Source organism: Pelmatolapia mariae, linkage group LG16_19, assembly GCF_036321145.2.
Source record: "Pelmatolapia mariae isolate MD_Pm_ZW linkage group LG16_19, Pm_UMD_F_2, whole genome shotgun sequence".
Lineage (NCBI taxonomy): Eukaryota > Metazoa > Chordata > Actinopteri > Cichliformes > Cichlidae > Pelmatolapia > Pelmatolapia mariae.
In genome coordinates this window covers 40814220-40842139 of record NC_086241.1, presented here as the reverse complement: position 1 = coordinate 40842139, position 27920 = coordinate 40814220, and the positions used below count along the sequence as shown (strand labels likewise).

General features: G+C 40.8%; 2 protein-coding genes across 2 annotated transcripts; both read right to left on the bottom strand.

Moving 5' to 3' along the window:
• Positions 1-94: 94 nt before the first annotated feature.
• Positions 95-27521, bottom strand: LOC134644815 (mitogen-activated protein kinase kinase kinase 7-like). The gene is made up of 14 exons (XM_063497902.1): positions 27286-27521; positions 26702-26812; positions 23978-24043; positions 22184-22229; positions 20930-21068; positions 20282-20406; positions 18319-18447; positions 15797-15927; positions 10972-11056; positions 10692-10822; positions 10440-10578; positions 7233-7279; positions 3408-3523; positions 95-2050 (listed from the first exon to the last, which is right to left on the bottom strand). The coding sequence occupies exons 1-14, from the start codon at positions 27349-27351 to the stop codon at positions 1891-1893; spliced, it is 1491 nt and encodes a 496-aa protein (XP_063353972.1). The 5' UTR covers positions 27352-27521; the 3' UTR covers positions 95-1890.
• On the bottom strand, positions 3530-6985 carry LOC134644818 (uncharacterized). Its single transcript, XM_063497907.1, has 2 exons — positions 6431-6985; positions 3530-6354 (listed from the first exon to the last, which is right to left on the bottom strand). Exon 2 carries the CDS (start codon positions 6129-6131, stop codon positions 5106-5108), a length of 1026 nt encoding a protein of 341 aa, XP_063353977.1. The 5' UTR covers positions 6132-6354; positions 6431-6985; the 3' UTR covers positions 3530-5105.
• Positions 27522-27920: the final 399 nt, after the last annotated feature.

Below are 27920 nucleotides of genomic sequence, written 5' to 3'. Positions count from 1 at the left end.
TTGTACAATGTTGCCAGATTTAACTGACTGCAATTAACATAGGTGGACGGATATCAGCTGAAAAGCTAAAATGGTATTAAGTCACAACACTTGCTGGCTGTTTACTCATTTATTGCAGACTTAGAGGTCTGCTACAAGATCAGATGAAAGCATCATGTTGACAAACATTAGTACAAAAGAGAACAGAAATAATCTTACAAGAGGAACTAAGTTTTACTCATTGTTGCAACTCTAAAAGACTGCTCCAATCCTACTGTACATTTTTATTTTTTAATGTTATGTCTGACTACACTGCCTTATTTGTAATGGAGTATTATCTTATTGTATTATTAAGAATTTTACATTCCTCTCTGCCAGCTGATGGAAGAGTTTGCTGCTGAACCAGCTGAGTAACCACAACCAATAATGTCTTGATGCATGCTCAATCATCCAGGAAAGTAAATCTCCAAAAGTTGATTCTGTTCATCTGGACGAAGCGTTTTCAGTGGGAGAAACGTTTCGTCACTCATCCAAGTGACTTCTTCAGTCTCAGCTGACTGCAGGTTTCCCCAATCTTATAAACAGTACATTTGCATGATGACTGAAACCAGCCCACTGAAGGAACAATGAGAGGTCAGTTCTTTCATCATAATTATGCAAATAATTCATCAGTGGTCTTTGATCAGTGGGCCTTGATCAATGGTCATGAGAATTCTCATAACCATTATCATGCAAATGATAAAATCAAATAAAATTGGACCTTTGAAATCTACCGTCAACAGTTACTGCAACTATGACAAAGTTCCTGTGGTCTGAAAGTATCTTTTAAGACACGGGAATACCGGGATCCTTCAAAGCAGCTTGCCTCAAAGAATGTTACACATCACATCAGAAATCCATACACTGCATGCACAATTACTAGGCAAGTGGGTATTTTGGCCATATCATAATTTTTTGCATATTTTCCAACTTCAAGCTGTATAAACTTGAGTGCTTATTGGATTTAAGCGTATCAGGTGATGTGTATTTGCGTGATGAGTGAGGGTGTGGCCTAAGGAGACCGACACTCTATATAAAGGTGTGCATAATTTTTAGGCAGCTTCTCTTCCTCAGGCAAAATGGGCCAAAAAGAGATCTAAAGGACTCTGAAAAGCCCCATTGAGAACCTGTGGGCCCTGTACACCTCTCTGAACAGTGTCTTGGAGGCTGTGGCTGCTGCTGCACAAAACATTGATCATCAACAGATCAAGACACTGACAGACTCCATGAATGGAAGGCTTGTGACAGTTATTGAAAAGAAGGGTGGCTATATTAGTCCCTGATTATTATTATTATTATTATTATTATTATTATTATTTTGGACATGTCAGAAATGTTTATATGTAAATTTTGAGTTGTTTTATTATTCTCACTTTAACAGATGGAAATAAACAGGTGAACAGGTTGTTCATTTAGTTGCATAATAATTCTGCACAATAATAGTTGCCTAATATTTGTGCTCATATATATATATTTTCTTATGAAAGACAAAACTTCACTTTTACCTTCTTAAACATTTAGATTTAGGTTTATTAGCATTTTGGATTGACCAAGAGCACTGTAGCTGTTCAATAATAAAATTAATCCTCAAAAATACACCTTGCCTAATAATTGTACACACAGTGTGTTTCATTAACAAAGAATATCAACTTATAATTCAGCTTTACTTTAAAGGCTTTAATTCCAAATTAACAACTTTCCCTTTAATATTATCTTGATGTACCTTATGTAGTTAGCAGAGTCTTATTTTCTAAGATAACGGGCTTTTCTGCCAGTGATTGTTCTCTTCTTTCAAAAGGGGAGCGATCACAGTAAAAACAACAGTGGTGTGGACTGCTTGCTGCAGTCCATCATTTTGTTCCAGCTGTGCGACTAGTTCTGGCTCTTCATCAGGCTCAGTTTACTCTTCAGGCCCTGGCAGTAGGCTGATAGGCTGCTGTTGTCCTCCAGCAGATTGCTGCGCTCTTGGATGAGTCGAAACGAGGTCTGCTGTTCCATTTCATCCTGCTCCAGTTCGGTCATTAGCTCCTTCCTACATAGAGGGTGGAATGACATGCATAAAGTAAGATCCAAAAAGTGTTTAGACAATGCAGTTTTTGCAATTTTGCTTCAGTGCACCACAGTGGAAATTCTCTCTGCTGCTGCCTGCTGATGAGAAACAAATGAACTCAGAATCTCACTTTCTTGCTTGCCTTGTTTAGAGAAACACCAGCTCATTATTGTTCGATGTTGACTAAAGTTTTTTTCACAGTGCGTTTTTAGAGGATGGATTTCTCAGAAAAATGCAATGAATTCAGTGTGTATTTACATTACAAAAATGAATTGAACTTGTTGCATCTATATATAATAGACAACTTGGCAAAGAACCATATTTACATTCTATCTTCAGGCCCTTTGTTACAAGCAGCTTATTGCAAAATCATATTTTTAGCATGCTCTGAAAAATGCCAAAGACAACACTATGACAGGCAAAAAGTAATAATTTTCTAATAACATTCAGGGTGTAGTGCAGTGTCACTCTAAGAAAATAAAAAGAAACTGGCCAAAAAAAACCCAACCCCTAGATGAATTATGAATAGTGTCTCAAAGTCACGTGCTTAAGAAAGAGGCCCTTCAGTTGATCCGTCTACTCTTTGCTGAAGCCTCATCCCAAATGGTCTCAGTGGAAGAGAAACCATTCTTAAAGAATGAAAATGAGGAGAGAAGGCTGAGGTATTCCAAATTATGCAAAAACTGGACTGAAAATTAGTGGCAACAGGAGTGATGAATCCAAATTAGAATTTTTTTTTGTTCAAATCACTGTGAATACAGTGGAATATAAGAGAGAGTTACAACAGGGAGTGTCTGTAGCCAACTGTAAAACACAAAGGTTGTCACTGCTTTTCAGCCGGTGTTTTGAGGATCATGTCAGAGAATGATGAACAGACAGATTTTAATCCACCATGCAATCATTCTGTAAACTAACTGATTGGCAACAGTTTCAATTTTCAGCATGACAATGACCCCAAACACACTGTCAGTGCAGTAAAAGCACACATGGATAGAACAACACACAATCTAACACTGTCAGCCATGGATTGGCCTCCCCAGAGACCAGACCGCAACATTATTCAAGCAGCATGGGCTCATATTAACATAGAAAGGAACAAAAGGCAGCAAAGAAGAGCTTTAGGATGTGCGTCTAATGAAAATCTACGTATTTTATTTTATTTTTAAAATAAATTGGCCTGAAGACCTAAACCCAATAGGAAGTCCACCATTTTTAACTGAAGGTTAAATGTTGGCATTGATTTTTCCATTTCCAGGTGCATGATTAAATCATGCAATCTTATGACACATCTTAAGATGTTCACAGTTCTGCTTAAGTTAATATTGTGCTTGTGACTTACTTTCTCCGAACAAGGTGAGCAATCTCTGACTGGACTTTGAGGTACTCCTGAGCCATCCTGATATGCTGCTCAAACACAGCCATGGACTCTTTGGAGTTTGGACAAGGAGCCAGAGGCTGAAAACACAAGGACACGCTGTGGTTAATGCAACACTCTACATATGCAGACTTCAGCATAACAGCTGGATGAGAATACTACTATAATGCTCAAAAAATAAAGAAAGAAAGAAAGAAACAGTTTTTAATCAGAATACAACATCAAGTCAGTTAAACTTCTAGAATATTGAACTTGTCAGTTTAGTAGCAGAGGGGGTTGTTACTCAGTATCAGCTGTTTTGGTGCAGTAAAGGGGCAACAATGAGACAGCCCTCAAATGGTTTGAATGAATGGTTTTACAGGTTTCCCTCCTCATATTCTCTGACTGTCTTTTTTTCACTAGTTTTACATTTGGCTGGGGTCAGTGTCACTACTAATTGCATGAGGCAATACCTGGACCCTACTAAGTTTGCACAGGTAGTACAACTCCCCAAGTATGTCTATCAATACATGCAATTTGCAGAAGGTTTGCTGGGTTTCCCAGCAGTCTCAAGAGCATGGAGAAGATTCCAGGAGACAGGCAGTTACTCTAGGAGAGTTAAATAGGGCCGTAGAAGGTCCATAACCCATCAGCAGGACTGGTGTCTGCTCCTTTGTCCAAGGAGGAACAGGATGAGCACTGCAGTCTTACAAAATGACCTTTAGCAAGCCACTGGTGCGAATTTCTATGACCAAACAATCACAGACTTCATGAGGGTGGTCTGAGGGCCTGACGTCCTCTAGTGGGCTCTACGCTCACTGCCCAGCACTGTGGAGCGTAATTAGCATTTGCCACACAATACCAGAAATGGTAGGTCCTCCACTAGCATCCTGTGCATTTCACAGATAGAAGCAGGTTCAGCCTGACCACATCAGGCAGATGCAGACTTATTATCAAACCCTGTGCCTTACTGAGTGGTGACCTGCAGCTTGCACCAGGGCGGTTTACAGCTGACTGTGAATCAATGTGGATAAAAATTAGCACCTCTAAGTCCAATACCATGATTTTCAGCTAGAAACAGCAGTGTGGCCAATTCAGACTGAGAATCAGTTGCTGTGGAGTAGAGTTTGTTAAGCAAATTTATCAGACCATCACCAAGTGAAGTTCATTCAATTAAATCTCATTTATAAAGAGATAATTCACAGTCACCTCGAGGTGTTTGAGATACAGTGTGATTTATACCACGGCTGCCCTTAATTAACAATATTGGTATGTGGTGGGGTGCGGTCTGTGGCTCAGCTGCAGGGGAGGGCTGGAGCAGTGGATTCAGGATGTGGTGTTAGGGGAAGCTGACACACACCTGATCTCCATCAGCAAAACACACCTCCCCTTTAAAGTTGGTGCCGGGACCAGAGGGTGTGTGTGTGTGGGTGTGTGTGTATGTGTGAGAGAAGAGCAGCTCAAATGCTGCTTGTGCTATGATAAAGTGGGAAATAAAACCTTACAAATAAAAGATACCAGAAAGTGCAGATCTGGTGTGTGGGTCCTCATTCTGGCACATGGTAATTACCATAATCCTTTTTTTTTTTTTTTTTTTTTTTTTTTTTTTTTTACTGCTAGATGGATTGGTGCAGCATCTGAAATAACGTATGGATGCAATCATCAATCATCCACGTAGCGTTTTCAGTGGGAGAAACAATTCATCACTGATCCAAGTGACTTCTTCAATCTCAGCTGACTGCAGGTTTCCACAACCTTGTAAACAGACCCTTGCACAATGACTAAAACGAGCCCACTGAATGAACAATGCGCTGTTAGGTCAGCTCCTTGATCATTAATATGGAAATTGTCATGACCACCGATCAATAACCATGAGTACCATTCACAGAGTTGGGGAATGGCTGCAATCACAGCATTGTAAGATGGTGACAGATGTACCCTTAGGCCCCCTCCTCGATTCAGAGATGGTCTTTCCCTTTTCACGTAAATGGCCTCCTTGACTCGGCGCTCAAACCAGCGTTCCTCCCTGTCCAGGATGTGTACATCCTCATCATTGAAAGAGTGTCCACTGGCCTGTAGGTGTAAATAGACTGCAGAGTCCTGGCCTGACGAGGTAGCTCTTCTGTGTTGTGCCATCGGCTTCGCCAGAGGTTGTTTGGTTTCCCCGATGTATAAATCCTGCCAATCCTCCTGGCACTTAACAGCGTACACTATGTTACTCTGTTTGTGTCGGGGGACCCGATCCTTGGGGTGGACCGATTTTTGGCGCAGCGTGTTTTGGGGTTTAAAAGCCACAGAGACTCGGTGTTTAGAAAAAATGCGTCTCAACTGCTCCGATACTCCTGACACATATGGGATCACTACAGGTTTTCGCTTAGGCAGCAGTTGTCCTTCTCTCCTGGATCGGCTGGAGCTTTCTTTAGGTGCCTTTCCAGCTTTGACAAAAGTCCAGCTGGGATAACCACATTTACTCAGGGCCTTCTTGATGTGATGTTCTTCTGCCTCCCTGGCCGCTGTGTCAGTGGGGATGGTGTTCGCTCTGTGTTGTAGCGTCCTGATGACACCCAGTTTGTGCTCCAGTGGATGATGAGAGTCAAACCTTAAATACTGATCCGTATGTGTAGGTTTACTGTACACATCAGTTTTTAGATGTCCCCCATTACTGATGGAAATCTCACAGTCTAAGAAGGCTAACCTGCCACTTTTCATATCCTCCCTTTGATGTCTTGATCCACCAAGTTAATGTGATCAGTGAATTGTGGAACGTCCTGAGATTTGATTTTCACCCAGGTGTCATCCACCAATGACTTGGTGTTCCAGGGTAGAATGAAGACACAGTTCAAACACACTTGGTCGATGCTGAGAGTGGTCCTGTTGCTGAGGTTGGGGTCATCCTGTAATCTCTTACGAATTACCTCCACTGCTTCATTGACTGGAACACAAGTGAAGAGAGATGTAACGTCGCACAAGACCATTGTTTCATCTGCCTCTATAATGACATCTCTCACCTTCTCAACAAACTCCAGGGTGTTCTGGATGTGGTGTTCAGATACCAACAGATTGAGAATCGAAGCCAGAAACTTTAAGATGTTATAGGTGACTGAGTTGATCATACAGACAATCGGTCTTAAAGGTGCACCCTGTTTATGTATCTTCAGTAAACCATACAGACTTGGTGTAGATTCCCCTGGGTATAGCCTGTGGTATGGGGTCCGGTCAGTGGCACTGTCCTGTTCTAACTGCTTCAGGCAATCTATCACCCTCTTCCTGGGTCTCATTTCAGGGGCTCATGGTTAAGAAGCAGCTGAGTGTGAAAGTGAAGTTTTAGTGGTTGATCTATGATCCCATCCTCACCTGTGGTCATAAGCACGGGTAGTGACTGAAAGAATGAGACTACAGATACAAATGACAGAAATAAATGGTGTTCAGGTGGTTCAGGTCTTTGACAAGGATGCCTCCATGGTAAGTCGGAGTAGTGGCTGAAAATGGCTGCATGTCCAGAATTTCAAACATATTCACATTTTATTTATTTAAGCAAACATATAAGAAATAGAAACATCACATTTTAGTATTACATACATTTTAAACTTTAAAATATATATTTTGCTGAATTTAGCAGATTTTCTACATTACTTACAATTTAGAGTTCTCATACTTACAAAACAATAACTAATACACGCATAAACACTAAATGTAAGTGTGTGGGTATATGTCTTCACCTAAAAAAGTCAGAGAAAACTGTTATCCGATACCATGGTGAACTACAGCTATGTTTTTGTGTTTTTAAGCACAATAAAAATACCATCTTACCTGCAGCTGATAATCCAGTTTCAGATAGCCATCTACTCCATTGGTAGCTAAAGATATACGCACACACACACACACACACACACACACACACACACACACACACACACACACACACACACACACACACACACACACACACACACACACACACACACACACACACACACACACTTACTTTTCAAACACAAATCCAAACACTGGCAGTGAACCATCTAATGCTACTGTGGTCAGACTAATGCATGAACTGAGCCACATCTGTGACTGAACTAGAAAATAAGTGTTATGAGGTGCTAGGTTTTACCAAAGAAGACAAGCAAGGAGTCTATCACTAGGCACTGATCAGGTATTACACAGATTAGGCATAACATTATGACCACCTGCCTATTATTGTGTTGGTTTGTCTGTGTAGGTTCTCTGTCATCCAGGTCATGGTAGTCAAAGGAAGTTGGGCTGTATGGAGTGGCAGGGAGAGGTAGTACCTCTGATAAGGGGACATGTCATGCTCCTTGGAGCAGTTTGTCCTTGGAGTAGTTCCTTCCTTGTTGGTACTCTCACCTGTGGCTCCTCGCAGCTATTTGAATTCAATAGCATGCGACAGTGGCCACACCCTGGCAAAAGCTTCAAATGTCTGGTCGAACCAGGTAAGGGTAGCCAATTAGTCTGAAACCACTGTTGGGTCTGAAACCCTTAGTGAACCACCCACCTCCACACACACTCACACATACAGTAAAGTCCTGTGGAGATGGGTACATGATGAAGCAGCAAGTGCGGATACACTGGGAGCTGTAGCCACAACCCAACATGTAGGCGACCCAGGGTATTAGATGATTCTCACTGGACCCAAGCAGCAGTGGAGTTGAGCAGTTCCCTGGGTATCTGAGCAGCAGCAGGTATCTGCATATCTTTGACAGTGGCTACGTGCTGTCCCTTTGAAAGAGCCAAGAGCTTTAATTTCCACTTCCTCTATGTAAAGGTTGGCTACAACAGGTGACACTGGAGATCCAACATTTTTCACACCTCAGCTCACGTGATGAAGCACATGAGTGGATCAAGAACCCTCTTAAGGGACAGCCCCCAATAGGTTTAAATACCCTGCACTCTGCACCATTTGGATGAAATCATTGGACCCATTATCAGACCCAGTAGGTCCCTGGGTTCTTCCTAGTAGGTTTTTCTGAGTATTTGGTGAAGGCATTCGACCCCATCTCCGAGGGTTACTTTGGGAGTATGGGGTATCATGCCTATTGATGCAGGTCATTCAGCCTCTGTAGAGCTGTAGTGACAGCTTGATTCATATCGCCAGCAGCAAGTCAGACTCATTTCCAGTGGATGTTGGCTTTCTCCATTTCCATTCATAATCTTTATGGAAACAATTTATAGGTGCAACCAAGAGGTGGCTGCACCATTTGGTTTTAGAACTGAAGAAGCCTGTTGGAGAGATGAAACATCTTCACGAAAATTTAACAAGTCCAGTCGCTTTCTTTCCAAGCTCCTTAGACATTGTGTTGGTTTCGCTTTTGCTGCCAAAACAGCCCTGACCCATCGAGGCATGCAGTCCATCAAGCCATTCAATTCTGAAAGTGTGCTATTGTATCGGGCATCAAAATGTTAGCAACAGATCCTTTAAGCACTGTAAGCAGCAAAGTGGGGCCTCCAAACTCACTTAAATTCGTACGCTTGCCCCAGTTATCCTGCTTCTAACACATCAACTTTTTAGGATAAAATGTTCACTTGCTCCCTAATATATCCCACCCTCTAACAGGTGCTATAATGAAGAGAAAATCATTGTTTTTCACTTCACCTGTTGGTGGTCAGAATGCTATGCGTTAATCGTGTCTCATACAATTTATAAATGCAGGTTGCTAACCAAACAGCTAGTGTTAGACAGTAACTTCACCCTCTCATCCAAATATAGTAATTTGAGCTTCTAAAGGTCTAACACAGCATGAGCTATTTTGATGTTTTAAAATGTAGAGTTAAAAACCAATGAGTTATAGAACATTGATGGTAGGGCTGGGCCATATCATACCGTTCACGATAATACCGGTGTAATGTCGGCCAATGATAGGAAAATGAAATATTGCGATAGAATATGGGTAAAACGCGCATGCGCAGTGCCTCTGTTTTCATACGCACATGGGGGAAAAAGCATGGCGGCGACGGAGAATGAGAAGGGCGAAAGCGGATCGTTGAATGAAACGGATGAACCAGAACTGGTTTGTAAAAATGCTGCAACTTCAGTGGTGTGGAACTGGTTTAGCTTTCGTCCATCAGATACACAACAAAGCACTATTTTTGGTAGAGCATGCTAGCGGGCTGTCGTTATTACCGTGTTTTATGGAAAATATGGCACATTTAAAATCAATCCTTCAATTTTTCTGAAAATCAACAGTGCCCCTTATAATCCCGTGTGCCTTATGTATGAATTCTGGTTGTGTTTACTGACCTTGAAACAATTTTATGTGGTACACCGCGCTCGAAAATCTGTCAAATGTTTTAGTATGACTTTGCTAAGCTACGAAGCCACACCGCTTGATGGATTGTCGGAGCGTTGCGGCTATCGTAGGCAGGAGCCTCGCGGAGTGATACGTACTGTGCTTCAGCATAGTATTAGGGTATTGTGTGTGTGTGTATAACCTCTTTTTAAGTTTTGTGGATATTATACATGGTTATGCTGAGGATCTGTCGGCCAATTTCCACTGGAAATGCCTTTTGGTTAAACTGTCAGCAAGGAATTTGCATTTGCACTGTTAAATTTTTATATAACTTTAATGCACATAAAAAACAGCTGCTCGTTTAAGTGAAAATACCTTGATTTATTTATTTTTTTGCACGAATAAAGTTGTGGAGTTGTAAAGTATCTTGTCTAGTGTCAATTATATCGTCAGTTATATCGTTATCGCAAATTTTCAAATGTATATCGTGATAAATATTTTTGGTCATATCGCCCTGCTCTAATTGATGGCAAAACTTAAATAGAAAACAATCTAAAAACTGTCTGTATACAGAGAAACAAATTAGTTTGCCACAGTCTTTAAATTTGGCAGACGTCTTGTAAACCTTGCTTCAGGTCAACAGCAGTTACTATCTTCTAATATGACTGCAATGTGTCTACGGCGGGCGGGTACAGTATTTACTCAGAGACATATATTTTAAAGGTTGAATTGATGATTATTTCGCAGGAAAATAAATATTGTGTGAATCTACCTGTGGAGCTCAATGTCATCTTCAGTTCTGACTGGCTAGAGTTGATTGGAGAACTGCTCGAGTGGGTTGAGTTTTGGGAAGGCCCTGGTTGAGTGTCCACACCTGAGGTCCAGGACAGACCAGTACGCAATGCAGGACTCTGGGATTTGAAAATCATAAAATAATAAAAAATAATAAAATAAAATCATAAAACAGGTTCAAAGCAAAACACTGTGAAGAAGTGTGATCACTGTGTGATTAAGGTTCTATTACCTTTGTGGGCTTGAACTGAAGTGGAAATTTGGACTCGAGACTTTTCAGGGTTTCCTCTCTGCCAACTGAGTTTATGTGTTCTGTGTCGTCATCACTCCGGCTACAGTTGATAGTGCAGTCAGCATACGAGTCTGAGCAGAAATAAAGGAATGATTTGTGATAAAATTAATGATTTACCATGGAATGATTTCAATTCCATCTATTATAAAAAAGTTAGCAGAGACTGAAATAGCTGTTGAAGTGATCATGCATTAGTAGAAGCTGTGCAGCTGATGGTTACCCGTGCTTGTGGCTGACGAAGAGCCACTTCTGCTGGCTGACGACTGATGAGGAAGATCCAGTGGTTCATCGGAACCTGGAAAGTACTGGAAGATGCACACATAGCACCCTGCATTTTTAAAGAACTCTTTCTAGGTCAGTGTTTCCCAACCTTTTGGAGTCACGGCACATACTTCACATTAGAAAAATCACACGCCACACCACCAAACAAAAATGTCACAAAAAGCATTCCGATAATTTTTCCCTGTGCACCAGGTATAGCAGAATTGGCTCGGTTTGCCCCCAGTATACCCTTTATGCTTTCTTCTGACCACTACTCATGCTAGGGCCTTCATCTGAGTAGGAGTTTTCTCCAGGACCAGGTCAGACTGACTACTTTTTCTTTCTTTTTTTTTCTTTTAATAATTTTTTATTGAGCGTCAAGAATGTAATACAAAGATATACATGTAACAAAGTCACAATGCTTCTTTTATATGCATACCCCACCCCAAGAACATCTTGGACACCAATCCAGAGGAAAAAAAATTTAAATTTTTTTTTTTAAATGAGGTACATCAAAATTCACCATATTTAAAGATGTGCACTTAAAAGGCAATAGTTTGCACAAAATTAATCGCCATCACAACAATAAGGGTATACGGTAGCTGCCAAGCGAGTATCAGATGGGTACGGTTTTAATTTTCTCTAAATGTTTTAGCAATGTATCCCAAACGGCAAAGAATCTCTCCTTCGACCCCTTGAGAGTACAGCTGTATAAATTGTGACTGGTCACTGAACCACAGAGCCACTTTGGGTGGCTTTTGTGACTTCCAATGCAATAATATCCTTCTGCGCGCAAGCAGTGTAGTGAAAGCGATTATGTTTTTGTAGCTTTTCCTTAATGTTCTATGTCCTCTATCTGTAGCACCAAATATACCCATAACTACATTGGGTTGAAGCTCAACATTCAATGCTTCAGACAGTGTTTTGAAAATTGTTGAGCAATAGGCTTTTAAAGTTGGACATGACCAAAACATATGTGTTAAATCTGCAGAAGGATTTCTACATCTCTCACAGCTTTCATCTATGTTTGGAAATATTTTGGCCAGTCTTGCCTTGGAGTAATGAATGCGGTGAAGAATCTTGAACTGTATGATGTTTAATTTGGCACAAGAAGTGCTGTTGTTTACTCTTAAAAGAGCGCTCTCCCAGGTCTCCTCCTCTAAGTCCACCCCCAGCTCATCCTCCCAGGAGGCTATACAATTGCTAATTCTTGAGATAAGACCTTTAGGCTTAAATGTGAGTTTCAACAGATCATCAACACCAGTAAATGGTGTTATATTTGGAAAGTTGGGGTTATAATGCTGAAGGAAGTGGCGAACTTGAAAGTATCTAAATAAGCTGGACCGAGGGGGGTCAAAGTTTTGTGACAAATCCTGAAAACTTGCCAAGACACCGTCTATGTACATGTCAGAAAAATTGTGGATGCCTCGTCTCTGCCAAAGAGCAAATTCAGAGTCTAATCTGGCGGGAGGGAAAAGGTGACTATTATGAATAGGGCTCAAATGGAGAAGATTTTTAAACCCAAAGTTCTTTTAAAATTGAGCCCATATTTTGAGGGTGTTAATAACTATAAGACTGGTGGTGTGCCGCCGTGAGGAAATTGTAAGGCTGGAGGTGACCAAGGCTCTAAGGGAGGTGGAAATGCAAGATGCTGCTTCAATTTGGCACCAATCTTCATCTGGGGTGTGGAGCCAATAAATTAGTTTTTGAACATTTGAGGCCCAGTATTAATGGCCGAAATTTGGAAGGGCTAAGCCACCTAGGTTTTTAGGCCTCTGTAACAGATCCAGCTGTATTCTAGGATTTTTCCCATCCCATATAAATGAGACCAAAGCTTTATCAATAGATTTAAAAAATGATTTTGGAAGGTAAAGTGGGATACACTGAAATAGGTAAAGAAACTTGGGGAGTATATTCATTTTTATACAATGTACGTTCCCTGCCAACAATAGATGAAGTGGCTTCCATTTCTTTAAGTCCGATTTGACCTTTTCAAGTAGCGGGCAGAAATTCTCTTCATAGAGACTGTGCAAATCTCTTCTTATATTTATGTCTACTTAAAGCCATTTTTGGCTGTTTTGAAAGCTATAGCACTGCTCTATATTTGAAGAGCCAGGTCATTAACAGGATAGCATTCACCTTTACTGAAGTTCAGTTTGTACCCAGAGAAGGAGCCAAAGCTGCTTAGGGTGTGGATGATATGGGGGACACATGAAACGGGATCAGATACATACATTAACAGATCATCTGCATAGAGGGACACTCTATGCTCTTTATCCATCCTACGAATACCTGCAATTGATGGCAAAGTTTTGAGTGTAATAGAGAGGGGCTCTATGGCCAGGGCAAATAACAATGGACTGATCGGACAGCCCTGACGGGTACCTCTTGTCAACTTAAAATATCGTGAACGTTTACCATTAATGATTATAGAAGCTTTGGGTGATGAATATAAAAGTCTTATCCATGAGATAAAATTAGGGCCATAACCAAATTTCTTTAAACAAGCAAATAGATAACCCCATTCCACCCTATCAAATGCTTTCTCTGCATACAGCGTGATAACCACCTCAGGCACCTCGCCGGACGCAGGAGAGTGGATAACATTTAGGAGCCGACGGACATTTGTAAATGAGTGACGGCCTGGGATAAAACCAGTTTGGTCAGCAGATATTACGTCGTGGATTGTAGTTTCTAGACGTAGGGCAAGAGCCTTAGCCAAGATTTTTACATCACAGTTTAGGAGTGAGACAGGACGGTATGAACCAGGCTCTGTGCTGTCTTTACCTGATTTCAGCAGGAGGAAAATAGATGCTTCAGTCATTGTCTGTGGAAGTGACCCACAAGACAAAGAATCATTAAACACATTAAGTAAGATTGTTGTTAGTTTGTCAGAAAATTTTTTAAAGAACTCAATAGGATACCCATCAGGGCCCGGTGACTTGCCATTTTGCATCGCCTTTAGTACAGTAGTCACTTTTGCATGATTGAGTGGAAGTTCAGCTTCAGTCCTATGGGCCGCTGTTACAAGAGGAGCCTGAAGATTGTCAAAGAAATGCTCCATATCAGAGCAGTCATTTGTAATCTCAGATGTATAAAGATTTGAATAAAACGCAGTGAAGGTTTCTTTAATTTCTTCGGGGTCAGTTGTTAACTCACCATCATCTTGTCGTATTTGTGGGATTTGTTGTGTGGCTGAGCGGCATTTAAGTTGATGTGCTAACAAACGTCCGGCTCTATCGCCATGCTCATATACATAACCTCGTGACTTTAACAGAAGACATTCAGTTTTTTCGGTTGATAGCAAATTATATTGTATTTGGAGGTCTAGCTTCCTTTTATAAAGCTCAGGAGAAGGAGAAGCAGAGTACTGAGCATCTACCATAGAAATGGTTCTTGCCTATTTCAATTCATTTTGTTTTCTAAACGAATATGAGATGATTTCTCCCCTGATTACAGCCTTTAGTGTCTCCCACAAGAGAGAAGGTGAAACATTATCTTTTTGGTTAAAAATTAGAAAGTCATCTATTTTTTTTTTTTATATCATTTCACAGAAACCCTCCTCTGCCAGGAGAGTCCTGTCTAATTTCCAGGGTGGGCGTTCTGATTGGTAGAGAGAAAAGTACAGGGGCATGATCTGACTCTACAATGGTTAAATATTCAGTATTCTTGACTAATGATGTACATTAGAAAAAAAAAGAAAATGGCTTACTTTGTGGAAATAAAAATCGCCAGGGGTCAACACATCCTATTTGGGCCATAAAAACAGATAATATCTTGCCTTTTTTGGAGAGATTTGTAGGTTTAGAGCTGGAACGGTCAAGTGTTACGTTCATCACACAGTTCAAGTCTCCACCAAAAATCAGCTGTTTTGAGTTCATATATGGAATTAATGATATTATTTTGCCAATAAACTTATCATCATCCCATTTTGGGGCATAAATATTTAGCAGAACCGGACTGACTACTTTTTCTTTCAAATATTTATCTATTGTTATTAGGCGCTGGTTGTCTCACAGCATGACTATTATGTAATTTCTTCTTCGTCTGCCGTTTTACTGGCAGTTGGCAACCGATGTAATTTGAGCAGGTAGTTGTACTGCCCTCTAGTGGAAGAGAATGTAATTGTTCTGCCTGTTACTCACGTCGCTGGCTTAGAGTAGTAATCAGGTGGAACCAGGTAATCTTCCACGGCACAACTATATGCTGTGGCACAGTGGTTGGGAAACACTGCTCTAGGTTCATCTGATTTATAAAACCTTCTCAAAAGATCATTTGTTTAATTGTTTCTAGATATAGTTCCAATTTGTCATGTCATTACTTTTAATTGTTTTACTATATTTCTTTTTACGCACAAAAACATTTACATTGGCACTTGAATTTTTAATGTGGCTAAGTATCTTTGAAAGTTTATTATCAGACTCCTCCAGGGAAGTCGGTCTCAAGTAGAGTGTCCCAAATGACAGATTCATTTTGATGGTACAAAACAAAACAAAACAAAACAGAAAAAAGTGAAAGTTTCAGGCTTTAATCTTTTTAGATCGTTCTGTTTAAAACACACGCCTCAGATTTCAGTGTGCAGAAAAAATTCAAAACAATGAGGGCTGAGCAGGAGATTCATGGTGATTTGAGATGGAGTGAACCACATCATAAAAAAATAAATCCAGAGAAGAACCTAAATTTGACTGAATTTCAGAGAAAACAAATGCTATAATTCATTTCTTTACTGTACACACAAACTGAAATAAAATGATAATTTGTGGTTCCATGTAGTGGAACTATACCTTCATTAGATGATTCATAGTGTTTTTGACCTCATTCATTGATGGCCTCTGGCTGGGTTCTTTGTCCCAGCAGCGTGTCATCAGAGTCTCTATGGGTTCTGGAAGGTCTTTGATCAGAGGAGGTCGAGTACCTGTCGTAGTAACAGGTCAGCCAGAAGAGAACAATGGTTTCCATCATCACCATTATGAACAAAACTTCTTTTTACGTCAAGACAAAAGACCTCATTCGGTGTGTACACACAAATCTCTCGTAAATCGTCGACAAACATTTCACTCACATATTTAATTCAGCATTATTTTTGTGAATTTGTTCGTACTCTACAAACAAATTTAGAAGTTTCTCAGACCAGACTGTGAACACGAATAGATGATGAAAATTATGATGGTGAAAAAATTACTTGAAGACTGCAGTTACAGAGAGATTTCTGGATGAATGAAAACAACAAAAAATGGTAAAGCAATATCAGAATGGTAGTTGCCATTTTTTGCATACTCTTTTTAATAAGCACCAAGTGCTCCGATTACCACTGGAATCACTGTTACCTTCACACTTCACATCTTTCTGAGCTCTTCTCTGAGCCATTTGGTACTTCTCCAGGTTCTTGTGTTCCTTCTTCCTGATGTTGCTGTCATTTGGTATCGCCATGTCTATCACCACGGTTGCTCTTCTCTGCTTGTCAACCACTACTATGTCCAGTTGGGTAGCCATCACCAGTTTGTCCGTCTGTATCTGGAAGTCCCACAGGATCATACCACAGTCATTCTCGACATCACCTTGTTCCTCGAATTCAGCTGACTACTCAGAACTTGCCTTACTCTCTGCAGGTACTTGATGGTTGCAGCTTTCCTAGCGGCCTCTTAGTGGTTCCCATTTGTCTGTGGTACTTGTAGCTATTCTCAGTGTCTGCAATGTTGCCTTCCAGTAGTGCGATCCTCTCAGTTTTGACTACCTTTTCTTCGTTACCATCCGATGACACTTCTCCAGTCTGAATGACATTCTGATGTTGCTGCTCTAGATCCTTGGAGTGTGGATCAGTGAATCGATGTATCATTCACTCTTGGCATACAGCTTGATGCCATCCATGTGGAGGAGGTGGCTTACGATTGCTCCATTCTGTAGTCTGTATCAGTAGCCAGTCTTGTCAATGATCTCATTCAGGGGGTTCAGGCCTATGCAGAACAGCAGTGAGGACAGCGGGACAGATCCTGCACTGATGGTGACTTGTGCTATAGGCTTGAAGTTGGCGTCTAAGTGTTGTACGCCAGATTCCCATTAAGTTCCTGATGAAGGCTCTAAGGGTCCTGTTGATATTGTATAGTTCTAGGCATTCCAGGATCCATGTGTGGGCCATTGAGTCATAGGCCTTCTTGTAATCAATCCAGGCAGTGCACAGGTTGGTCAGCCTAGTCTTGCAGTCTCAGGCGACTGCTCCATCTATCAGTAGCTGGTTGTTTCACTCCTCTGGTATTCCTACCAATTCCTTTCCGTGCGCTGCTCATGTATTGAGCCAGGTGCCTGTTCAACTTAGCTGCTATGATGCCTGACAGGAGCAATCATGTGGTACTGAGGCAGGTTATTGGCCGGTAGTTGGATGGGACCGGTCCCTTCTGGGGGCTCCTTGGGGATCAGGACTGTCTGGCCTTCGGTTAGCCATTTTAGGTGTCTCTCACTGACTAGCAGCTGGGTCATTTGTGCTGCCAGGCGCTCATGGAGTGCAGTCAGCTTCTTCAGCCAGCAGGCGTGAACCATGTTGGGGCCTGGTGCTGTCCAATCCTTCATACTGGAGACCCTTTCTTGGATGTCTGCCACTTTGATGATTACTGGACCCTGTTCAGGGAGGTAGCTGTAGTCTGCTCTTAGATCCACTAGCCACTGAGCATTGACATTATGGGCTGCATCCTTCTCCCATATGCTCTTCCAGTATTGCTCCATCTCCAGCCTTGGTGTTGCTGTTGTCATGCTGTTCCCTGCCACTGAGAGTACACCTTGGATTGTTCTGTAGAGAACAGCTGGTTTATTCTTCTGCTTCTATTTCTCTGGTATACCTCTTTAAGCGCCTGGCTTGAAGGCTATGAGTCTTTGCTTGCCAGTTTCCAAGGCCTCAGATATGGACAGCTTGCTGTACTTCTTAGGCACCTTCTACATCACACCTTTCTGTAACTTTGATAGTTGGCCAACTTCCCTCCATGCTACTTTGATCTCACACAAACACACACGCCTGAGAGAAGAGCTTGAGAAGCTCTGGAGGATGAAGGCAACAGTGGTCCCAGTGGTAATTAAAGCGCTCGGGGCAGTGACTCCCAAGCTGGCGAGTGACTACAGCAGGTCCCAGGAACAACATCTGAGATGTCTGTCCAGGGGAGTGCAGTCCTAGGAACAGCAAAGATGCTGCACAGGACCCTCGAGGTCCCAGGCCTCTTATGGAGGACCTGAGCTTGAAGGATAAAGACTACTCCCAGGGTGAGTAAGGACTTTTTTTGTACTCTGTTAAGGTCCTCACTATCTAATAGAATCTACTCACCTCTGTGGACAGCCCACATTATGCAAAATGCAGAACCACCAATCTCGTCAAAGGGTTTCTTGCGTGTGATGACCTCCCACAGGATAATCCCCCAACTGAACACATCACACTTTTCACTGTAGTTACTGCCTGAAGAATATAAATCAAAACCATATTTAAAAGAATCTAAAAGTTATAGCCAGCAAAATACAGGTTAAAAGTGATGGTCATTAGGTAGTTCACAGTAACAAACTCGTGCAGTTGTACTAAATAAGTTTATATATCCCTTGTGTCATAGTTAATTAACTGACACCAAGTGTAGTCCTCCTTCAACACCTGCCAACACTCTGATCTTTCCTGGGTTTCTCATACATTTTAAAACCACTACCCCTTGGCTTCCTGGCTTCATTTCTCCTGGTAAGATCTACAGACAATACATTGGACTTCTTTGCTTGGTCAACTATGGGACCTTATATAGACAGGTGGGTGCCTTTCTAAATCACATCCAATCAACTGAATTTTCTACAAATGGACTCCAATCAAATTGAAGAAAAATCTGACAAATGATCCGTGCAAACAGGATACACCTGAGCTCAATTTTAAGAACCAAAGGCTATAAATATTTATATACACGCTATTTTTTTTTTTTTTTTTTTTAAATGAAGAATTTCACGGTAACTTTTTTCACATTGGGTTTTTGGGATATTCCATGTAGAATTTTGAGATGAAACATTTATTTAATCCGTTTAGGAATAAGGCTTACAAAATTTGGGACAAGTGAAGTGCAGCAAATACTTCATCAAAAAATTTAAGTTATTAAATTAAATGATATTAAATTTTTGTGTGTTCATCTCATCTTTTTGTGGCTGGTTCCTTTAGGGGTCAACACAGTGCCTCTACTGTCATACCAATCTTCCACCTGTCCTCCTTCACTACATCTCTGAATTTTGTTTGTAGTCTGCTTCTTTTCCTCCATCCTGGCAGCTCCATAATCAAGATTTGAACATTCTTAATGTGGTATATAACAACATGAGACCAACATGAGATCATGAGTCCAAGATTGAAGAGGTGGGTTTTGAGCAGATCAACACTGGTTTACCTTCCAGAATTTATTTCTACACAGCTTGTGGAGGGAAAGTATGAAGCTCCTCTTGGTAAGATTAAAGATGCTGATAAATCAGCAAAGAACAACATTACCATGACAGCTACAGTCTGGATCAGTGTTGCCACAGAGGTATATCACTTGTCACTTTATAGGGTTAGGTTTATTATTGCCTCACAAAAACCTCCCGTGAAGGACACACTGGGCCAACCATTGCTTCTTGGATTAAGAAGACTGTGGAAATTTCTTTGATTTCTCTGAGCAAAATTGTGGTTGTTTTCCATGACAATGGCTCCAATGTAGTGGTGACTGCAAACATCTTGCAGGAAAAACATGGGTGGATGTCTTACTTGTAAATATATTTCCATTTCTATCCTTAATCACTCTAACCTGCTGCACATCCTTTCCAGCTTGAGCTCTCTGCCTAGACAATCGATACAAGTTCTTTTCTCCCTCCTTGGTGTCCAGCATCTCAAACAACTCACTATAAGCCACCTCCACCTCTCTCTTGGCCGTATACTTAGCCTCCGAGTACTCCTGTTTACTTTTATCTTTTGTGTGTTCATTTAAGGAACACATAAGGGTTAAAAATACCAGATTCTTTTGGATTATACAAGGTATATGTATAAATGGGTATATGTGTAAATAAATAATTGATTCTTGCCAAGACCATCATTTTTATTGAAGCAACCCTTCCCATGAGTGATATAGGTAGAGGTTTCCATCTAGCCAGATTGTCAAATGGAAAAATCATAGTGTTATTAAGCAAGCTTGATTGTTAAATCCCATTTCTAAAACAACAATGTGAGCGACACAAATCTAGGTACTCATTGTGACAAACAAAGATTTGATTAATATCTAAAAATATTGTTCATGGCTGACCTTCAAATACTTCTGGTGCCATCCAGGCTGCACTTCCTTTATTGTTGGTCATGTAGGTCTGAATATCACAAGCTGTTCCAAAGTCGCATATCTTCAGCACAGTACCACGAGCCACAAGCAGTAGACTGGAACAGTACAGACAGGGGTTTAAGACTTTCAAAAAATGTTAATCTAAAATTTATATTCTGGTATACTTCATCAAAACTGATCAAAATACCATCATCAATATGATATCGCCTAGAAGAAAAGTTAGATGATGATGCTCTGTGGAGCGTGAATGTGTGCATGACATTTCATGGCAGTCTAACAGTCTTACAGTCTTCTGTTCCTTCAACTGATATTACAAATGTCAGCTTCAAGATGCCAAATTTCAGGAAATAAAGATTCATAATCATGGCAAAATAAATATGTGGACAAAATTTCATGACAATCCATCCCATAGTTATTATGCTATGTTGGTCAGCAGCAACAGACCGATCAGCAGGTAACAGCAAGAGTGAATAATACTTTAGATATATGTAACAGAAATACTTTTTAAACCCATGGAAGAAAAAAAAACACACATGTTCCAAAATGCCACCACAAAGGATTTAAGTGTTCTTAAATCTCTGCACTGTTTATCATTATCTGTATCATTGAGAATCTTACTTTGGTGGTTTGAGGTCCCTATGAATTAAAGCCTTTGGCTTCATAGCATGAAGATAGGCAACTCCCTGGGCACACTGCAGACACCAGCTCATTGCATGGGATGCTGTATAGTAGGGCTGTGGGTCTGCACCATGCAGAACTTTGAGTGAGAAGCAGAGATGAAAAGAAATAATGATTATTTCAATAAGCACAATAATGTGAGACTGTCATTTTTCTGCTATTTCAAATGCATTGAAATTAATTAGTAAAGAGCGTGAATGGTACGGTATGGTAGCCTCCAGACTTATTTGAAAATTAACTACTTACATTGTTGTAACATTGTGCTTTACTAAATAATTAAGCAGTTTTTTAAATATACTAAAATATCCCACGAATATTCAGACAATGTTAGAACCAGCATAATTGGAATATCGTACATTTGTCAATAATCGTTAAGATGCTTCTGCAACTGCATTCGAAGATACCTGTGTCTATTTGAATTCAATGAAGATGATGAGGAAAGCCATACAGCTTTCTATAAAGTCTCAAACACCTCTCACTGATGTTATATTTTATTATAGATGTTATTATGTTTATATGTTATGTAAGATAAAACCAAGCCATGACACTAAGAGAGCTGTGGGATTCTAAACTTTGGACTGTATCAAGGCACAGCTCTGGGAAAGGATACCAAAAATGTTTTTGCAGCACTGAAAGTGCACAGTAGCCTCTATTATCTTAAAATGGAATAAGTCTGAAACCCAGTCTAGCTTGTCAGTCTAGTTCTTAGATCTTGCTACCCAGCCAAACTAGACAATAATTAGGAATGACCAGTCTTGGTCAAACAAGTAAGCCACTGGTTTCTATAAATGAGAGACAAAAGAAAGGTCAACCAAACTAAGAGAATCATTGATAAGAAAACCTTGTAAGTTTGGAATACTTATGTAACAGGGCAATTCAGACTTTTAACTTTAATATGTAAACATGCCAAATGGTAAATGGACTGGTTCTTATAGAGCACTTTTCTACACTATCTGAACACTCAGGGCACTTTATGACATCCATTTTTGTCTTAGGAAGTACACTGTGAAGATTAACAAAGAAGATATGGAAAACATGAAAGGGTCTGAAAACCTTTTGAACTAATGATACCACGTTTTTATTAGCTATACTAGGAAAAGCTATGCAACAAAAAAAAAAACTATAACATGTTCCAGTAACTATCTCCTGAACTTCCCTTTAAAAAACTCTTTGTTCAGACACAGTAGGACTTACGGTTATATAAAGATCCACATTCTGCATACTCCATAACCAGACAGACCTGAGGGGGGAAAAAAAAAAAAAATCACATACCCTACAGATACAGTGGCTTGCAAAAGAACTTTGCCACATTTTGTCACATTACAGCCACAAACATGAATCAAATTTAAACTTGAGAAGTGGAACGAAAATCAGACATGATTCCAAACATTTTTTACAAATAAATAACTGCAAAGTGGGGTGTGCATAATTATTCAGCCCCCTTTGGTCTGAGTGCAGTCAGTTGCCCATAGACATTGCCTGATGAGTGCTAATGACTAAATAGAGTGCACCTGTGTGTAATCTAATGTCAGTACAAATACAGCTGCTCTGTGACGGCCTCAGAGGTTGTCTAAGAGAATATTGGGAGCAACAACACCATGAAGTCTAAAGAACACACCAGACAGGTCAGGGATAAAGTTATTGAGAAATTTAAAGCAGGCTTAGGCTACAAAAAGATTTCCCAAGCCTTGAACATCCCACGGAGCACTGTTCAAGCGATCATTCAGAAATGGAAGGAGTATGGCACATCTGTAAACCTACCAAGACAAGGCCGTCCACCTAAACTCACAGGCCGAACAAGGAGAGCGCTGATCAGAAATGCAGCCAAGAGGCCCATGGTGACTCTGGACGAGCTGCAGAGATCTACAGCTCAGGTGGGGGAATCTGTCCATAGGACAACTATTAGTCGTGCACTGCACAAAGTTGGCCTTTATGAAAGAGTGGCAAGAAGAAAGCCATTGTTAACAGAAAACCATAAGAAGTCCTGTTTGCAGTTTGCCACAAGCCATGTGGGGGACACAGCAAACATGTGGAAGAAGGTGCTCTGGTCAGATGAGACCAAAATGGAACTTTTTGGCCAAAATGCAAAACGCTATGTGTGGCAGAAAACTAACACTGCACATCACTCTGAACACACCATCCCCACTGTCAAATATGGTGGTGGCAGCATCATGCTCTGGGGGTGCCTCTCTTCAGCAGGGACAGGGAAGCTGGTCAGAGTTGATGGGAAGATGGATGGAACCAAATACAGGGCAATCTTGGAAGAAAACCTCTTGGAGTCTGCAAAAGACTTGAGACTGGAGCGGAGGTTCACCTTCCAGCAGGACAACGACCCTAAACATAAAGCCAGGGCAACAATGGAATGGTTTAAAACAAAACATATCCATGTGTTAGAATGGCCCAGTCAAAGTCCAGATCTAAATCCAATCGAGAATCTGTGGCAAGATCTGAAAACTGCTGTTCACAAACGCTGTCCATCTAATCTGACTGAGCTGGAGCTGTTTTGCAAAGAAGAATGGGCAAGGATTTCAGTCTGTAGATGTGCAAAGCTGGTAGAGACATACCCTAAAAGACTGGCAGCTGTAATTGCAGCAAAAGGTGGTTCTACAAAGTATTGACTCAGGGGGCTGAATAATTACGCACACCCCACTTTGCAGTTATTTATTTGTAAAAAATGTTTGGAATCATGTATGATTTTCGTTCCACTTCTCACGTGTACACCACTTTGTATTGGTCTTTCACGTGGAATTCCAATACAATTGATTCATGTTTGTGGCTGTAATGTGACAAAATGTGGAAAAGTTCAAGGGGGCCGAATACTTTTGCAAGCCACTGTAAATACATCAAAATCATAAAGATCAAAATAACTCTAAACCTATCACTGTTTCTTCACATCCAGACAAGATAAAAACATAATGGGACAACTTTTTTCTTTTTTTTAATTCACCAAACTTTTATTGTTGCAAATGTTGAGTGTTATATACTCACTGGATTGTCACAGAAGCCATAGAGCTTAACAATGTTGGGATGATTCACTCGGGAAAGCTGGCGGAGCTGTGCATAGACAAAAGCAGCACAGGTGTAAAGGAAATACACATTTAAAAAAAGAAGCAGTCAGAGAGTGCAAACCTCCCCAAGGCAGCTCACTTTCTGAGCACTGTTTACTTTGAATGGAATAGTATTCTATTTTATATATATTAATTTTGTTTTTGCAAAAAAAAAAAAAAAAAAACATTCAATAAGGGCAAAATTAGAGATGTTTACTTTAATTGCGCTAACATTATGTGGGAGCAGCTAATCCATAATAGACACTGATTTATAAAAAACTGGACATGAATAACTGAAGTTTATTACGGAAGAGGATTAGGGCCACTGGGGGGAAAAAAAAGAAAGTGGGCACGTCTTTTTTTTCTTCTTTTCCAGAATTCTGAGAAAAAACTCAGAATTCTGACTTTAGACATGCTAGACCATCCTTAGACTTGGTCACATTTGCTTCTGGAATATTTGTGAAAAAATGGCTTGTGTCTTCTATTATCCGAAAGGTTGGCAGCTGACATACTCACAGCAGAACCTTAGTTCACTGACAAAGGCCTTGATTTTTTGGATGCTGGAAAAAAAAAACAACTCTGAAAGTTGGAGATGTTTTAACCAAAGACAAAACCCTTCCAAGCACTGACCAACACGTTCACAAAGTGGAGATGAAGACTGTAAAAGGAGGAACTGTCAGGCCAATTTTAGACATTGTAATCCTCCTTTCTGGGAAAATTTGAAGTAAAACTAAAGTTTCTGTTTCACACTTTAAAAAAAGAAAAGAATTTCTTTTCATTGTAGTTTCTATAGAGGCATAATAGAATCACACCAAACACGGAGTATACTGTCTTTCTTAGAAATTAACAGATTTCAGTGCACATGTTATTGACACCAGAGCAAATGGGCCTGATGGTGAAGGACAGTCATGGCAGGCCTCCTGGCAGTCCTATAAGATAGGAAACTGGCTGTGTGCAGTCTGATCCGGATGATCTGGGTAGAGACCCGTTGGCCAGAGTGCCGTGCAAACCTTGACTGCAAACCTGTAGAAGACTGCCTATGGTTCCCAAGTGCAGGTTGAGAAAATAGTCTTACTGTGGTGTCATCTTCTTGAAACGCCCACTTTGGGCTTGTCTTTGACATCCCCCATTGTATGGCCTTCAATTTAAGAGATGGTAGTAGGGTTCACACCAAATAATGCTGCAATTTGGTTTTGCAGAACAAGAGTTTGAAGTTGCCCTATGGTGCAGGCCCTATTCAGATCAGTTAAATGTGGAATGTTTGGAGCAGACAAAACTGACCGCTGTAGTGGGGTCTGTGTGCACAGATGCCACTACTCAGGTGCCCATCAGACACCTGATTAGCAAGAGTCAATAGCAGAAGATGCTATTTAGCACTGACAGAGAAGATTTGGCAAGTATTTCAAGGGTGTTTCAATTTTCTCAACTCTGCTGCTCAACAAACAAATGCATTTTCCTTAAAAATGTGGCACCATTTAGGGGACACAAGGACCCGACATGGACACACTGCTGCGTTTTTTTGTTTTTTTTTTAATTTACAGCGTTCACTTTGACTGTTTGTGCAGCTTTTCAGCTGCCTAGCTCTCAGCGCAACCTACTGATAAAGGAAGAGACTGATTAGCTGATCATCTCCAGCTGCCCTACCAGCCTCCGTGGCAATAGCCCCTGAACCCACTGCACCATAACAGGCTTCTTCCTGCAGCACACCAAATAATAAAGACTCATAAAGAAAATAGCCATTACAGCTTCTGTCTATAAATATATGATTTTGTGCAGTGGTCAAAACACTCGACTCCAAGTACACAGTACCCAGCTGAAAACTTCGCACAATTGGAATTCCCTCATATATTACGAGTGCCGGGTCAAAGTATTGGATACACAAATACACAACGTAGCATACTACGCTCCAACAACAGATATGTGGACAAGCCGAACAACGCATCCCTGTATGAGCTTAATAGTGCACTTCAGAGACATCGAATACTCTGCATTTGATGTTTGGAAACAGGCTAGTTTCCCGACTACCATACAGGAACAGAAATGATAGCTGTAGGCCTCAGGGAAGCTGTTGCATGGTGCCATGGGTTCATCTACTGTGTATCAGTACTGACAGGTATTTATGTTTCTCGGTCCACTGGAATAAAATGGGAGACACAGTACTTCATCTACTATATGTCGTGGCATTGTGTAATTGTGGACCTTTACTAGCACGTGGATGAGTGGAGAAAGAAAGCTTAATATGAATATATTAAGAGTTGACTGAACCAACTCTGATCGGCTGTTTTGGAATGGAAAACCCAGGAGTTTGCGTTTTCTATCATTCACACTCCAATGAATGCGCTGGAGAGCAACCTGGGTTTAGCTGGCACGCAGGCGGGAGCAGGCAGGGCCAGAACCACCAGCCTTCTGATTAGTGGGTGACATCCTCTACCTCCTGAGCCACAGCCTGGAGGTAGAGCAGGTAGGTAGCCTGTGCTGGCAGTACACTCACAGTGAGTGGAGCTTTCCAGCCAAATGTGGTGTTTTAGTGTCATCTGGTTAAATATACTTGTCCACATTTTATTTGCTTTACTGCCTATGAAAAGTTATTTTTCCTATTACATTAAGGTATATGATACTGTACAACAGATAGGCAGATAGGCAGAAAAAAGGATATTCACAGTACCTCAACAAGGAAAGCATTCCGTTCATTGTCACTCTCAATGGTCTTGATTGCTACATCCTTTCCTTTCCACACAGCTTTGAAGACAACCCCAAAAGTCCCTCTGCCAACAGCCTGAAGACAAAGAACATGGAAAATTAACATCTCCAACTCAGGGGACAATACTCTGTTATGGGCAAACATGTTATTTTCCCTTAATACCAAAAGAGGGACTACAGTAACATTTACTTTAAAAGTACATTTTACGGTATATCAGTCGTCATCATATCATATAAAATACCAAAACTGGGAATCACTAGTTCACATATTATGAATAACTCTGTCCTTTAAAAACCGGGGCCTCGTTATGATTACTAGAAGGTTTATTTAGCAGTAAACAATGTCGTGTTTTATATCTTGTTAAAGACTCTCACTGTACTTCGCAGTTAAGAACAGCACCCCTTCAAAGCGAACAGATTAGACTTCTTTGGTCCATTACAGTCTAACCGAGCCTTACTCACAGACAAAAACGTAGCTGACCCAAACTCAGCCACTGATCTCTAGCACCGCTGAGCTAACATTAGTTTCAATATGTATCTTTAAATTACCGCTTCTACTTGGATATCTGCATACTGGATGTCCTCAAACATACACCCAGCTAGAGTCTCCACCATCGTGGCAGAGAGCCGACACTCCTCGAAACAAGCCGACGACGCTGGACTTACAAACCGAGGTTTATCGTGTTTTTATCAGAAAAAAAACCCTCAGTGGAGTCCTGCCGAACTGCCTTTCTCATCTGTTGCTCTGAATTCAGGAAGTAGACACCAACAGCTCGCGCAGTGGCTAGATACGTCTGTGATATGCGCGCTCGTGAACGCTGCACAGCACACAGTGCCTAAATACAAGAAGTAAACAGCGCAACGGATAAGTTAAATCGTAATGAAACTGGTTTACAAACACAGTTTATTTCTACGTAAAGCCTCGTGGTATAAATTATTTGTTTAAACAACGCCAAATCAATCAAGCTGTTAGTGATTCGCAGTCTTGAATGCTGCTTTTGTTTTGTTTTTGTCTGCACAAGAACCTCCACCAGGGGCGACAGACCACATGTGCCATGGTTTGTACAGTTTGTCTTCCCAGACAGCACGCTCCATCATCGACACAGGTAGAGTACATAACAGCGCGATGTCACGTTTAATTCGTTGATAAAGGTTAGGCTGGAGATAAGGAAGAGCGGGGGAGG

Bases quoted from the DNA above. Each gene is read 5' to 3' on its own strand.
- LOC134644815 (XM_063497902.1), bottom strand. From the start codon at position 27,351: ATGGTGGAGACTCTAGCTGGGTGTATGTTTGAGGACATCCAGTATGCA. The intron at 21,069-22,183 runs GTAAGTCCTACT...TCTCACTCAAAG, and splicing joins ATGTGGATCTTTATATAACC to TTCTGCATGGTGCAGACCCA. The intron at 2,051-3,407 runs GTAAGTCACAAG...CCCTCTATGTAG, and splicing joins GCTCACCTTGTTCGGAGAAA to GAAGGAGCTAATGACCGAAC.
- LOC134644818 (XM_063497907.1), bottom strand. From the start codon at position 6,131: ATGAAAAGTGGCAGGTTAGCCTTCTTAGACTGTGAGATTTCCATCAGT.